The sequence below is a fragment of the Scyliorhinus torazame genome, chromosome 11 (assembly GCF_047496885.1).
Source record: "Scyliorhinus torazame isolate Kashiwa2021f chromosome 11, sScyTor2.1, whole genome shotgun sequence".
Taxonomy (NCBI): domain Eukaryota; kingdom Metazoa; phylum Chordata; class Chondrichthyes; order Carcharhiniformes; family Scyliorhinidae; genus Scyliorhinus; species Scyliorhinus torazame.
In genome coordinates this window covers 48,171,642-48,187,971 of record NC_092717.1, presented here as the reverse complement: position 1 = coordinate 48,187,971, position 16,330 = coordinate 48,171,642, and the positions used below count along the sequence as shown (strand labels likewise).

Below are 16,330 nucleotides of genomic sequence, written 5' to 3'. Positions count from 1 at the left end.
TTGTTCTATGTTATTTCTCCCAAAGGACATGTCATAATAAATAGCAAAAGTAAACCTGTTGTGTGTGTTATGGTAGTTGGAGTGATATAAGTTTGTGATCTTAACCCAATATTTCACTTCTTTCTCCATTGCTTCCAGATGCCCAGTGCTGCTTTTAATGGATTTTCACAGGTAAGGCATTTCTGATAAACAATGCAGTCCCCTTTACAGGATTCTGCTGGCACATTTTAATAAATAGAGCTTCCAGAGTGCAACCTTGTCTGACCAAGCAACCGAACAGACAGCCGGGCAAAGAGGAGGTCAGCGGATTCATGATGCTCAAATGGGGAATGGGAAGGACTCCAAATGAGGCTGGCTGGCCATCCCTTGACCAACATCCCCATTCAGAGCACAAGAGCCCAGAATTTGCTTGAGGATGTCGGGTCTTACACAATTTTTTCCTTAAAGTTTCTACAGTCCTAGATGAGAAAATTGGCCGCACTCTGTGTTGGGTGTTATGGAGTAGAGTTTTCCAAACTTTTCCTGCTGCAGAACAATTTTGAACTTTCAAGAGTAATGACGGAATCTCTAAGAAACATTCTTATTATGTTGAAGAGATACAATTGTTATTGCACAATAGGTGCCAACATACAAAAACAAATTTATGGAACACTCGCCTCTCAGACACACGTACTCACCTCCCTTTCTCACACACACTCGCCTCTCACTCACACGTACTCACCTCCCTCTCTCACACACACTCGCCTCTCACACACGTGTACTCACCTCCCTTTCTCACACACACTCGCCTCTCACACACGTGTACTCACTTCCCTCTCTCACACACACTCGCCCCTCACACACGTGTACTCACCTCACTCTCTCACACACTCTCACCTCTCTCACACACACATACTCCTATCCCTCTCACATACATACATACCTCACTCCCTGCCTCTCTCACACACACTCACCTCTCTCTCACACACAACACACACTCATATCTCTCTCACACACTCATATCTCTCTCACACAATCACTTCTCTCTCACACACTCACCTCTCACACACTTTCACTTCTCTCACACACACTCAGCTCACTCACAGTCACCTCTCTCTCCCACACACACACTCATCTCGTTCTCTGCCACACACTTACTGTGGTAGTATGCATTAGGGGTCATGTGGGACTGTGAAGCCGTGATGTCATTGGCTGACAGATCCCGGGTCCTGGTTGGACGTTGACCTCTAGCTCCGCCCTGAAGGCGGAGTATAAGTACCAGGAGTCCTCCCCCGCAGGCAGTCTACTACTGAACTGCGGGGGAACAGTCACGCTTAATAAAGCCTTATCGACTTCACTCTATTCGTCTCTCGGAGTCTTTGTGCGCTACAATTTATTCAGCGTGACTAAAGGACTATGGAGCTCAGGATCATCCCGGAATGCCTGAGGATCAGCCCCCACGCAGTGAACGCAGCAGCAGCTTTCAAGCACTGGCAGACTTGTTTCGAGGCCTACCTCAGAACGGCCACCGGCCGGGTCACATAAGACCAAAAACTACAGGTCCTGCACTCGAGGTTAAGCACGGAGATTTTCTCCCTCATCGAAGACGCAGAGGATTTCCAGACGGCGTTCGCAGCACTAAAAAGTCTCTATGTTCGCCCAGTAAACCAGATCTACGCTCGCTATCAACTCGCAACGAGACGGCAAAGTCCCGGAGAATCGATAGATGAATTCTACGCCGCGCTACTAATTTTGGGACGGGCCTGCAGCTGCCCGCCGGTGAACGCAAACGAACACACGGACATGTTAATGCGCGATGCTTTTGTGGCAGGTATGAACTCCTCCCAAATCCGCCAAAGACTTCTAGAAAAAGAATCGCTGGGACTCTCAGAGGCACGGGCCCTAGCAGCCTCCCTAGACGTGGCCGCGCGAAATACCCGCGCCTACGGCCCCGACCGCGCGGCAGCCCATTGGGCTCCGTACGCACCCGTCACGACAAACCCACCCCCCCCCCCCCCCCCGGACACCCCACAGGCTTGCGCGGTTCAAACGCCAAGCCGCTCCGGGGGAGCCCGCTGCTATTTCTGCGGCCAAGCGAAACACCCCCGGCAGCGCTGCCCGGCCCGCGCAGCGATCTGTAAGAGCTGCGGGAAAAAGGGCCATTTCGCGGCTGTGTGCCGGTCCCGCGAGGTCGCCGCTGTCCCGGGAGAACAGGGAGCCCTGCACGCTGTTTACGCTCCCTAACCCCCCCAGCGCCCCATGTATTACCCGCCGGCGCTACCACTCTGGGTCCCGACCACCACTCTCCCCGGAGAACAGGGAGCCCTGCACACCGTTTACGCTCCCCAACGCCCCCCCCCGCGCCCCATGTATGACCCGCCGGTGCTACCACTTTGGGTCCCGACCACCGCTCTCCCCGGAGAAGAGGGAGTTCTGCGCGTCTCTAACGCTCCCCATACCCCCCCCCCGCACCCCACGTATGACCCGCCGGCGCTACCAATTTGGGTCCCGGCCACCGCTGTCCCCAGAGAAGAGGGAGCCCCGCGCGTTCCTAACGCTCCCCAACCCCACCAGCGCCCCATGTGCGACCCGCAGGCGCCGCCATTTTGGGTCCCGGCCACCACGAGGGGAAGAAGGCCGCCGCCATCTTGGACCACCCCAGACCTGTGCGACGCATGGGGCGGCCATTTTGTCCACCCCCGCCGCCATCTTGTGACCCCCCAGCCATGTGCGATGTATGGGGGCAGCCATCTTGTTCACCCCGACGCCATCTTGGACGGCAACAACGGACCCCGGTGTCGACGGCTCCACGGGGTTCGAAGAAGACGCTCAACCATTACAACCACGTCTGGCTTCAATGACGCTGGACCAAGCACGGCCCCGGACGCTCCAGACGACGACGACAACGGTGCTGATAAACGGGCACGAGACACCATGCCTGGTCGACTCCGGGAGCACGGAGAGCTTTATCCACCCCGACACGGTAAGACGCTGTTCTTTGACCATCCAGCGCACAAAAGATTTCCCTAGCTGCAGGATCCCACTCCGTACAGATCAAAGGCTTCTGCATAGTTACCCTAACGGTGCAAGGGAGGGAGTTCAAAAACTACAGGCTCTACGTCCTTCCCCAACTCTGCGCCCCCACATTACTGGGATTAGACTTCCAGTGCAATCTACAGAGCCTAACCTTCAAATTCGGCGGCCCAATACCCCCACTCCCTATCTGCGGCCTTGCAACCCTCAAGGTGCAACCCCCATCCTTGTTTGCAAACCTCACCCCGGATTGCAAACCCGTCGCCACTCGGAGCAGACGGTACAGCGCCCAGGACCGGACCTTCATTCGGTCCGAAGTCCAGCGGCTACTAAAGGAAGGCTTATTCCAGGCCAGCAATAGTCCCTGGAGAGCACAGGTGGTAGTAGTAAAGACAGGCGAGAAGCAAAGGATGGTCATAGACTATAGCCAGACCATCAACAGGTACACACAACTAGACGCGTACCCTCTCCCCCGCATATCCGACATGGTCAATCGGATTGTCCAATATAAGGTCTTCTCCACCGTGGACCTCAAGTCCGCCTACCATCAGCTCCCCATCCGCCCAAGTGACCGCAAGTACACAGCCTTCGAGGCAGACGGGCGATTATACCATTTCCTAAGAGTCCCATTTGGCGTCACAAACGGGGTCTCGGTCTTCCAACGAGAGATGGACCGAATGGTTGATCAACACGGGTTACGGGCCACGTTCCCGTATCTCGACAATGTAACCATCTGCGGCCACGATCAGCAGGACCACGACGCCAACCTCCAAAAATTCCTCCAGACCGCTAATGCCTTGAACCTCACGTACAATGAGGACAAGTGCGTTTTTAGCACAAACCGGCTAGCCATCCTTGGCTACGTAGTGCGCAATGTGATAATAGGCCCCGACCCCGAACGTATGCGCGCCCTCATGGAATTTCCCCTCCCGCACTGCTCAAAAGCCCTAAAACGCTGCCTGGGGTTCTTTTCATACTACGCCCAGTGGGTCCCCCAGTACGCAGACAAGGCCCGCCCCCTAATACAGACCACGACCTTCCCTCTGTCGACAGAGGCTTGCCAGGCCTTCAGCCGCATCAAAGCGGATATCGCAAAGGCCACGATGCGCGCCATCGACGAGTCCCTCCCCTTCCAGGTCGAGAGCGACGCCTCCGACATAGCTCTAGCGGCCACCCTTAACCAAGCGGGCAGACCCGTGGCCTTTTTCTCCCGAACCCTCCACGCTTCAGAAATCCGCCACTCCTCAGTGGAAAAGGAAGCCCAAGCCATAGTGGAAGCGGTGCGACATTGGAGGCATTACCTGGCCGGCAGGAGATTCACTCTCCTCACGGACCAACGGTCGGTAGCCTTCATGTTCGATATTGCACAGCGGGGCAAAATCAAAAACGACAAGATCTTAAGGTGGAGGATCGAGCTCTCCACCTTCAACTACGAGATCTTGTATCGTCCCGGAAAGCTGAACGAGCCGTCCAATGCCCTATCCCGCGGCACATGTGCCAACGCACAAATTAACTGCCTCCAAACCCTCCACGAGGACCTCTGCCACCCGGGGGTCACTCGGTTCTACCACTTTATTAAGTCCCGCAACCTCCCATACTCTTTAGAGGAGGTCCGTACAGTCACAAGGAACTGCCACATCTGCGCAGAGTGCAAACCGCATTTTTTCAGGCCGGATGGTGCGCACCTGATTAAGGCTTCCCGCCCCTTTGAACGCCTTAGTCTGGATTTCAAAGGACCCCTCCCCTCCACCGACCTCAACATATACTTCCTTAATGTGGTGGACGAGTACTCCCGCTTCCCATTCACCATCCCCTGCTCTGACATGACCGCGGCCACAGTCATTAAAGCCCTGAATACCATATTCACACTGTTCGGTTGCCCCGCATACGTCCACAGCGACAGGGGGTCCTCCTTCATGAGCGACGAGCTGCGCCAGTTCCTGCTCAGCAACGGTATAGCCTCGAGCAGGACGACCAGCTGTAACCCCCGGGGGAACGGGCAAGTAGAGAGGGAGAACGGCACGGTCTGGAAGACCGTCCTACTGGCCCTACGGTCCAGGGACCTCCCAGTTTCACGGTGGCAGGAGGTCCTCCCGGGCGCCCTCCACTCCATCCGGTCACTACTCTGTACTAGCACTAACCAAACGCCTCATGAGCGCCTCCTTGTCTTCCCCAGGAAGTCCTCCTCTGGAACGTCACTGCCGACCTGGCTGGCGGCCCCAGGACCCATCTTGCTCCGAAAACATGTGCGGGCGCACAAGTCGGACCCGTTGGTCGAAAGGGTTCACCGCCTTCACGCGAACCCGCAGTACGCTTACGTGGAGTACCCCGACGGCCGACAGGACACGGTCTCCCTGCGAGATCTGGCGCCCGCCGGCAACACACACACCCCCCCGACACCAATCACCCCCTTCCTGCCACCGCCGCACCCCGCGACCGCCCCCTTCCCAGGAGGATCGGTCCTCCTCCCAGGCCCGACCAGGAGTGAAGCCCAAGCTGAAACCGTAAGGCTCCCGGAGACGACAACACCGGAATAAGCACCACCACCACCACCGGGGCCGAGGCGATCGACACGGACAACCAGACCGCCCGACCGACTCGTGGCGTCGATCTAACACTACAATATGTGGACTTTTAACGAGAACATTTTGTCTTTTTCCTGACGATTACTGTAAATAGTTCGAAACAAAAAAAAACCTTGTACATACTGTAATAACATGCAAATGTTTTCCTCCCAGGACCAGCCTTGTAAACCCTTACCACCATGCGAAGCATCACCCCGCCGGGTTCATTTTTAACAAGTGGTGAATGTGGTAGCATGCATTAGGGGTCATGTGGGACTGTGAAGCCGTGATGTCATTGGCTGACAGATCCCGGGTCCTGGTTGGACGTTGACCTCTAGCTCCGCCCTGAAGGCGGAGTATAAGTACCAGGAGTCCTCCCCCGCAGGCAGTCTACTACTGAACTGCGGGGGAACAGTCACGCTTAATAAAGCCTCATCGACTTCACTCTATTCGTCTCTCGGAGTCTTTGTGCACTACACTTACCTCTGTCTCACGTATACTCCTATCCCTCTTACTCATACATACCTCACTCCCTGCCTCTCTCACACACATAAACACCTCTCTCACACACAACACACACACCCACCTCTCTCACACACACACTCACCTCTCTCACGCCTGCACTCACCTCTCTCACACACATTCATAGAAACATAGAATTTACAGTGCAAAAGGAGGCCAATCGGCCCATCGAGTCTGCCCCGGCCCTTGGTAAGAGCACCCCACTTAAGCCCACGCCTCCACCCTATCCCTGTAACCCCAGCTAACCTTTTCGGACACTAAGGGCTGTTTAGCATGGCCGATCCACCTAACCTGCACATCTTTGGACTGTGGGAGGAAACCGGCGCACCCAGAGGAAACTCACACAGACACGGGGAGAGCGTGCATACTCTGCACAGACAGTGACCCAAGCCGGGAATCGGACCTGGGACCCTGGAGCTGTGAAACAACAGTGCTAACCACTGTGCGACCGTGCTGCACACATTCACCTCTCTCTCTCACACATACACTTCTCTTCTACACATACATACTCACCTCTCATACTCACACTCACCTCTCTCTCTCACACACACATTTACCTTTCTCTCAGACTCACACTCAACTCTCTCTCAGACACATACACTCACCTCTTTCTCACACACACTCCGCCTCTCTCACACTAACACCTCTCTCTCACACGCTCACCTCTCTCTCACATACCTCTTTCTCTCTCTCACACTAACACCTCTCTCTCACACGCTCACCTCTCTCTCTCACACACACCTCTCTCTCACATACCTCTTTCTCTCTCTCACACTAACACCTCTCTCTCACACGCTCACCTCTCTCTCACACACACCTCTCTCTCACACTAACACCTCTCTCTCACACGCTCACCTCTCTCTCTCACACACACCTCTCTCTCACATACCTCTTTCTCTCTCTCACACTAACACCTCTCTCTCACACGCTCACCTCTCTCACACACACATCTCTCTCACATACCTCTTTCTCTCTCTCACACTAACACCTCTCTCTCACACACTCACCTCTCTCTCTCACACACACACCTCTCTCTCACATACCTCTTTCTCTCTCACACACACACATGTCTCTCACACACACTCATCTCTCTCTCACACACACTCACATCTCTCTATCTTTCTCTCTCGCACGCACTCACCTCTTTATCTCACACAAACCTACTCACCTGTCTCACACACAGACTTACCTCTCTGTCTCTCTCACACATGCAAGCGCACACACACACACACCTCTTGCTCTCACACACACTCACCTCTCTCTCAAGCATGAACTCACCTCTCTCATGCACACACACTCACTTCTATCTCTCACACACATACTCATCTCTCTCTCACACGCACACTCACCTCTCTTTTGCTCTCCCACTCTCTCTCTCTCTCTCTCTCACACACACACACACACACATACACTCACCTCTCTCTCTCTAACACACGCATAGTCAGTGCATTGGCTGCTGATAGACAGGCCAGTGCACTTAACAGAAGCCAACAAAGTGTGAAAACCAGCTCCAATTGGACATGTTGGAAGGACAGCTTTTTTTCAAATTTAAAACTGCTGGATGAACCCTGGAACCCCTGAATGAGTCCTAAACGTCGATGTAGAGAATTATAAACCAACATTAAAGCCATGAGATTTGAGGACGGAGTTGTTGTGGAGATGTAAGGCCGGATTCTTGATCAGTAAGGGAATCCAGGGTTACAGGCAAAGGTCAGGAAAGTGGACATGAGGAATATCGGATCAGTTATGATGATATTGAATGGGGGGCAGGCTCGAGGGGCCTATTTCTCATGGTCTTATGGAAAAGTGGACTATGGTCTAGGGCTGCATTCTTCCCTCTGTCAGAAGGTTTTTAGCTCAAACCCCATTCCTGGAAATTGAGCATGAAATCCACCTTGACACCTCAGTAGAGCCTTGAAGGAGCTGTTGGAGGTGTTTATTGTGGATGAGACGTTAAACCGCCATCGGTGGAAGTAAAAGATCCCACAGTGCATTTGAAAGGAGAGGAGGGGAATTCATCCCTGGCTAAAAGTTATCTCTCAACCACATCACTTAAAACAGATTATCTGCCTGTTATCTCTTTGCTGTTTAGCTCATTTGGCTGGACAGCTGGTTTGTGATGCAGAGCGAGTTCAATTCCCGTACCGGCTGAGGTTATCCATGACGGTCCCGCCTTCTCAACCTTGCCCCTCGCCTGAGGTGTGGTGATTCTCAGGTTTAATCACCACCAGTCAACTCTCCCCTCAAAGGGGGAAGCAGCCTGTGGTCATCTGGGACAGCGGCGACTTTACTTACTTTGCTGTTTGTGAACCCTTGCTATATGCAAATTGGCTGCTAATTTTGCCTACAGAGACTATACTTTGATGGTGATTGACCAGGCAACAAGAACGGTTGTGCATGTACACTCGGCTTGCACTGAATCTGCTGTAAAGGTGTTGGGCGGGATTCTCCAATAATGGGGCTATGCCCCCACGCCGGCATGAAAACCGGCCCCAACCACCCTGGTGTCAACGGCCCCCGAAAGTGAGAAATTCTCACCTTTCTAGGGGGCTAGGTTGCCACCGGAGTGGTTCCCGCAGCTCCAGCCGGTGGCGAACAGCCCGCGCGAGTTCGCGCATGCGTGGAACAGCCGGCGTATTTCCGCGCATATGCGGGGGTTCCCACCTCCCCGCCGGTCCCCGGGCAATATGGCAGAGCCCTACAGGGGCCCGGCGCAGAGTAAAGTAGGCCCCCACGGAACCAGCCAGCCCGCCGATCGGTAGGCCCTAATCGCGGGGCAGGCCACCGTGGGGGCCTACTTTACTCTGCACTGGATCCCCCTGCACCCCCCCTCCAGGACGGCCTCGCACACTCACCTTCCAGGTCCCGCTATGTGTGAGGCAAGTAAGCCACGCTGGCGGGACTAGACAAAACTTGTCGGCCACTCGGCTCATCGGGGCCTGGAGAATCGCCGGGAGGGCCGCTGTCAACGGCCCCCGACCGGCGTGGTGGCGATCCCGCCGACGCCCGAAAAACGGCGCCGGATAATAGGGAAGTTGGCGTCGGGCAGCGGGGCGCGATTCGCACCTCCCCCCGGGGTTTCTCCGACTTGGCGCTGGGTCGGAGAATCCCGGCCGTTGTTTCTTTCATGGCTGGCACCATTGGTGTGTCCCCGTCAGCCGGTTCCAGTACTGATTTGCATCTGCACTACTGGTGACGTCTCTCGCTCAGCCGCTCTCTCCCATGCGTTCTGTCCCTTCCTCTTCTTCCAAATGTGCTGTTGGATCGTTTACCTGCACCGGTGGTGGTTTAGCGTCCCGCTCAATGCGCTGCCCCAAGGCCCCTGCCAGCCCTCTCCTGTGCCCTCAACGCCTCTCTCCCCAGCCTTCAGCAAACCTCTCCCCACTTTCACTGCCCTTGTCCCCAACACATGCCAGGCCCTCTCCAAACTCTCACCACAGGAACACCACCACTAGTGAGTTCACCTCCAAGCCACACGCCATCCAGTCTTTGAAAACTAAATCGCCGTTCCTTCACTGTCACTGGGTAAAATTCTCGAATTCCCTTCCTAACAGGGTGAACCTAACACAGGCGTACCCTTCATAATAGATGTATCTATACCAGATAGACTGCGGGGCCCCAGGGGGCAACTCATTGCCACCTTCTCAAGTCAAATTAGCCTTGCCAAGCTGGCTCACATTTCACGAAAGAATAAAAAGCACTCTCGATAAACACTGCCACCAGCTTGCAGACGGCCAGATCCCATAAACAGCTCCAAGGATGTCTGACCAGTTGACCTGATTTGATATTTGCAAGTGAGAATTGAACATTGGGCATGATGTCTCAAGAATTCCCTGGTTCTCTATGAGTAATGCCATAGCATCTATACAATCGCTTGAGCAGACAGTTGGGGGTTCGGGGGCCAATATCTCATCCATTAAACAGAAGCTGCAACAATGCAACCCTCCCTCAGTGTTATGTGAAAGTATTATCTTAGATTATATATTTAAATTGTGGGATTTAGGTTGAAGCCAAAGTCTTTGATTTAGATGAGAATGCCATCAATTCCGATACTCAATCGTATTTCATCTTTTTGGAGGCCTGTTGTCCCTGACTAAAGATTCCTGAAGATAGTACAGTGCTGGAGCTTGTGCGTTTAAATATTAATGGGGCTTCTGACAGATGAAAGTTTCATCCAGCTGTGCTCCTTACCCTGTTTTGCTGGTTAACCCTCGAGGGTTATTGCATAGGTTAGTTTAACAGAATCATGGCTGTCGTAGCTCAGACTTGGTGAGATATATTATCCTCCTATGTTCCTTTCCGCTTCTGATTTACACTTTTTCATTTGATGTGGCTGCCTTATTAAAGCTGGATGCTGGTGTCGCTGAGGGAGCTGTGGAGCTGGCGAAACAAAGCGTGTTTGATACAGCGGTGAGTCACATTTGCTCTCTGGAGTTTTCTAATTCCATAATCTGATTTTTGGCAGCCCTGTCTTCAGACCTTATGTTCTGCTGGGTGCACAGTGTTCCTGAAAGAACTGGATCCTGCCATAGTTTGCAATGTTAGAAAGTGGAAATCTTGTACTGCAAATCTGATTTGGGTGTCGTGATGATGCTACTGGACGAGTAATGTAAACTTCAGACTTGAAGTGGAGTTGAAATCTACAATTTGAGAATTTGAATTCAATTATTCTTTTAAAATATGGAAAGGAAGAACTGGTATCAGTAAAATTGAGCATGAAGTTGCTGGAGTACTGTACAAACTGGTTCCCTGGTATACTTTCGGGAAGGAAGCTTGCCACCTTTATCTGGTTTGGCCTACATGCTCCTGTAATTCCATATCAATGTGAACTGCCTTCTGAAGTAGAACCATAGAATCCCGACAATGCAGAAGTAGGCCATTTGGCCCATCTAGTCTGCACTGACACCCCCTGAATGAGCACCCTACCTAGGCATAATAGATGTATCTATACCAGATAGACTGCGGGGCCCCAGGGGGCAACTCATTGCCACCTTCTCAAGGGCAATTAGCCTTGCCAAGCTGGCTCACATTTCACGAAAGAATAAAAAGCACTCTCGATAAACACTGCCACCAGCTTGCAGACGGCCAGATCCCATAAACAGCTCCAAGGATGTCTGACCAGTTGACCTGATTTGATATTTGCAAGTGAGAATTGAACATTGGGCATGATGTCTCAAGAATTCCCTGGTTCTCTATGAGTAATGCCATAGCATCTATACAATCGCTTGAGCAGACAGTTGGGTGTTCGGGGGCCAATATCTCATCCATTAAACAGAAGCTGCAACAATGCAACCCTCCCTCAGTGTTATGTGAAAGTATTATCTTAGATTATATATTTAAATTGTGGGATTTAGGTTGAAGCCAAAGCCTTTGATTTAGATGAGAATGCCATCAATTCCGATACTCAATCGTATTTCATCTTTTTGGAGGCCTGTTGTCCCTGACTAAAGATTCCTGAAGATAGTACAGTGCTGGATCTTGTGCGTTTAAATATTAATGGGGCTTCTGACAGATGAAAGTTTCATCCAGCTGTGCTCCTTACCCTGTTTTGCTGGTTAACCCTCGAGGGTTATTGCATAGGTTAGTTTAACAGAATCATGGCTGTCCTAGCTCAGACTTGGTGAGATATATTATCCTCCTATGTTCCTTTCCGCTTCTGATTTACACTTTTTCATTTGATGTGGCTGCCTTATTAAAGCTGGATGCTGGTGTCGCTGAGGGAGCTGTGGAGCTGGCGAAACAAAGCGTGTTTGATACAGCGGTGAGTCACATTTGCTCTCTGGAGTTTTCTAATTCCATAATCTGATTTTTGGCAGCCCTGTCTTCAGACCTTATGTTCTGCTGGGTGCACAGTGTTCCTGAAAGAACTGGATCCTGCCATAGTTTGCAATGTTAGAAAGTGGAAATCTTGTACTGCAAATCTGATTTGGGTGTCGTGATGATGCTACTAGACGAGTAATGTAAACTTCAGACTTGAAGTGGAGTTGAAATCTACAATTTGAGAATTTGAATTCAATTATTCTTTTAAAATATGGAAAGGAAGAACTGGTATCAGTAAAATTGAGCATGAAGCTGCTGGAGTACTGTACAAACTGGTTCCCTGATATACGTTCGGGAAGGAAGCTTGCCACCTTTATCTGGTTTGGCCTACATGCTCCTGTAATTCCATATCAATGTGAACTGCCTTCTGAAGTAGAACCATAGAATCCTGACAATGCAGAAGTAGGCCATTTGGCCCATCGAGTCTGCACTGACCCCCCTAAATGAGCACCCTACCTAGGCATAATAGATGTATCTACACCAGATAGACTGCGGGGCCCCAGGGGGCAACTCATTGCCTCCTTCTCAAGGGCAATTAGCCTTGCCAAGCTGGCTCACATTTCACGAAAGAATAAAAAGCACTCTCGATAAACACTGCCACCAGCTTGCAGATGGCCAGATCCCATAAACACCTCCAAGGATGTCTGACCAGTTGATCTGATTTGATATTTGCAAGTGAGAATTGAACATTGGGCATGATTTGAATCATCATAGAATTTACAGTGCAGAAGGAGGCCATTCGGCCCATCGAGTCTGCACCGGCTCTTGGAGAAGAGCACCCTACCCAAGGTCAACCTCCACACCCTATCCCTATCCACACCCAGTAACCCCACCCAACATTAAGGCCAATTTTGGACACTAAGGGCAATTTATCACGGCCAATCCACCTAACCTGCACATCTTTGGACTGTGGGAGGAAACCGGAGCACCCGGAGGAAACCCATGCACACACGGGGAGGACACGCAGACTCCGCACAGACAGTGACCCAAGCCGGAATCAAACCTGGGACCCTGGAGCTGTGAAGCAATTGTGCTATCCACTATGCTACCGTGCTGCCCGCAAAAAATGATGTCTCAAGAATTCCCTGGTTCTCAATGAGTAATGCCATAGCATCGTTACATTCGCTTGAGCAGACAGTTGGGGGTTTGGGGGCCAATATCTCATCCATTAAACAGAAGCTGCAACAATGCAACCCTCCCTCAGTGTTATGTGAAAGTATTATCTTAGATTATATATTTAAATTGTGGGATTTAGGTTGAAGCCAAAGTCTTTGATTTAGATGAGAATGCCATCAATTCCGATACTCAATCGTATTTCATCTTTTTGGAGGCCTGTTGTCCCTGACTAAAGATTCCTGAAGATAGTACAGTGCTGGAGCTTGTGCGTTTAAATATTAATGGGGCTTCTGACAGATGAAAGTTTCATCCAGCTGTGCTCTTTACCCTGTTTTGCTGGTTAACCCTCGAGGGTTATTGCATAGGTTAGTTTAACAGAATCATGGCTGTCCTAGCTCAGACTTGGTGAGATATATTATCCTCCTATGTTCCTTTCCGCTTCTGATTTACACTTTTTCATTTGATGTGGCTGCCTTATTAAAGCTGGATGCTGGTGTCGCTGAGGGAGCTGTGGAGCTGGCGAAACAAAGCGTGTTTGATACAGGGGTGAGTCACATTTGCTCTCTGGAGTTTTCTAATTCCATAATCTGATTTTTGGCAGCCCTGTCTTCAGACCTTATGTTCTGCTGGGTGCACAGTGTTCCTGAAAGAACTGGATCCTGCCATAGTTTGCAATGTTTGAAAGTGGAAATCTTGTACTGCAAATCTGATTTGGGTGTCGTGATGATGCTACTAGACGAGTAATGTAAACTTCAGACTTGAAGTGGAGTTGAAATCTACAATTTGAGAATTTGAATTCAATTATTCTTTTAAAATATGGAAAGGAAGAACTGGTATCAGTAAAATTGAGCATGAAGTTGCTGGAGTACTGTACAAACTGGTTCCCTGGTATACCTTCGGGAAGGAAGCTTGCCACCTTTATCTGGTTTGGCCTACATGCTCCTGTAATTCCATATCAATGTGAACTGCCTTCTGAAGTAGAACCATAGAATCCCGACAATGCAGAAGTAGGCCATTTGGCCCATCTAGTCTGCACCGACCCCCCTGAAAGAGCACCCTACCTAGGCCCAATCCCTAGCCCTATCCCCAGCACCACACATAAACATTGGACCCTTACAGGGCAATTTAACATGACCAATCCACCTAACCTGCACATCTTTAGACTGTGGGAGGAAACTGGAGCACCCGGAGACACGAGAATTTGCAAACGCCACACAGTCACCTGAGTTCGGAATAGAACCCAAGTCCCTGGCACTGTGAGACAGCAGTGCTAACCACTGTGCTTTAGAAGGATGCGGGGTAATCTTATTGAAACATATAAAATTATGAAGGGAATAGATAGGATATATGCGGGCAGGTTGTTTCCACTGGTCGCGGAAAGCAGAACTAGGGGGCATAGCCTCAAAATAAGGGGAAGTAGATTTAGGACGGAGTGTAGGAGGAACTTCTTCACCCAAAGGGTTGTGAATCTCTGGAATTCCTTGCCCAGTGAAGCAGTTGAGGCTCCTTCTTTAAACGTTTTAAAGAAAAAGATAGATACCTTTCTAAAGAATAAAGGGATTCGGGGATATGGCGTACGGGCCGGAGAGTGGAGCTGAGTCCACAAAGATCAGCCATGATCTCATTAAATGGCAGAGCAGGCTCGAGGGGCCAGATGGCCTACTCCTGTTCCTAGTTCTTATGTTCTTATGATCCAGTAGCTTAGTAACCCAATCCTGTTGTATCAAACCACTTCAATAAAGTGGCTCGTTGCTACCTTTGTGGGGCAACTAGGGATGGGTAATCAATGCCACCTTTGCTAGCAATGCCCGCATCCAAATAATTAATTTTAAAGATAAAAGATTTACATTTTCATTTTTTTGAATATGAAGTTTGGAAAGTGCTAATAGTTGATTTGTTATGAATGAACATGAAAAATATAATGAAGTCCAAAATCTGCAGCAACTTGCTGAAGACTCTAACTGCATCTTCTATTTCCCAGTAGCCAGTATGTTACAGATCCCTGGTCAGCTCTCAACAGTGGCTATGAGATTGGACCAGATGCCATAACATTTTTAAGTTTTAAGGTGGTGAGGAAAGATCGATTTGTTCCAGGAATGATAATATAAGAAATTGGGCTTGGATAATTTTTTAAAAAACTTTATTAAAACAAAAGAAAATTATATTTAAACTTTTAAACTTCAACCTTAACAATGACAGATTACATGCAGCTTCTTAACCTGAACACACTAGTTCCCACTAAACAGGTAAGGTAAAGCCACCATAGTCCCAGATGACCATAGGCTGCTTTCCAATTTGAGGCGGAGAGCTGACTGGTGATGATTTAACCTGAGGATCACCACACTCAGGCAAGGGCCTTCATGAATAACCTCAGCTGGTATGGATTCCCATTAAACATCGCTGTAACCGATCGACTTCCGGTGACCGCCATAGAGTGAATGGTCGCATACAAAACAGCTCCGGCTCGAAGGCATTGTTTTGGACACTTTAAACCGATTAGTGGAAGAGCTCCGGCAGGAAAGTGGTGCAGAAGGTGTAGAGAGAGAGGATCTCCCCAAGATTGGCATTCCCACTGGCTAACAGACCGAGCAATAGACCTGACTAAGTAATTGGAGGCGACATGGCTCGGCGACAATTGAGAGAATGGTGGAGGAAGAAGGGCCGTCGCCAATGGGAAAGCCCCAGATGGAACAGTTGATGGCCTTCATCAAAGACAAATTTCGCCAGCAAAGGAAGGAGATGCATGGTGACTGGTCAAAGGCCATTGAGGGAGCAGTAACACCTCTGCGAGGATTGATGAACCGTGTAGAAAGTGCCTTGAAGCACAAGGGACGATGATACGAGAGGTGGAGAATGTGGTGTCCAATCAGAGCAGTTGGATCATGTCCCTGGAGGTGGGGATCCTGGGGGACCTATACAAGCCATTGAGAGTGAAGTTTGAGGAGGAGAAAAACAGATCTAGGCGGCAAAACGTGTGAATTGTGGGTCTGCAAGAGGGTGTGGAAGGAACGAACGCCATGAAATATGTGTTGAGAATGCTGGCCGGATTAGTGGAGGAGGGGGTACCGAATAAGGTCTCAGAGGTGGACAGGGCCCACAGATTTTTAATGCAGAGGCCGGGAGCGGGGGAGCCGCCACAGGCGGTGATTGTGCTGTTGCACATATTTGTTGAAAAGGAGAAGATCCTACGATGGGCCAGGGAGAAGCAAGACTGCGAATGGAAGGGGAATAACAGAATCATAGAATTTACAGTGCTGATGGAGGCCATTCGGCCCATCAAGCCTGTGTTATGAGCC

At 50.6% G+C, this 16,330-nt stretch overlaps 1 protein-coding gene across 3 annotated transcripts in view; it reads left to right on the top strand.

Moving 5' to 3' along the window:
• amph (amphiphysin) overlaps positions 1-16,330 on the top strand; it is a 452,493-nt gene that overhangs the window by 367,532 nt on the left and 68,631 nt on the right. Inside the window, exons 16-19 of one of the 3 annotated variants that reach the window (XM_072467224.1) lie at positions 139-171; positions 10,446-10,508; positions 11,797-11,859; positions 13,518-13,580. In XM_072467224.1, the coding sequence (XP_072323325.1) occupies positions 139-171; positions 10,446-10,508; positions 11,797-11,859; positions 13,518-13,580 (222 nt within the window). The remainder of the gene's footprint in view (positions 1-138; positions 172-10,445; positions 10,509-11,796; positions 11,860-13,517; positions 13,581-16,330) is intronic. The other 2 variants (XM_072467226.1, XM_072467225.1) reach the window with 2 other exon arrangements.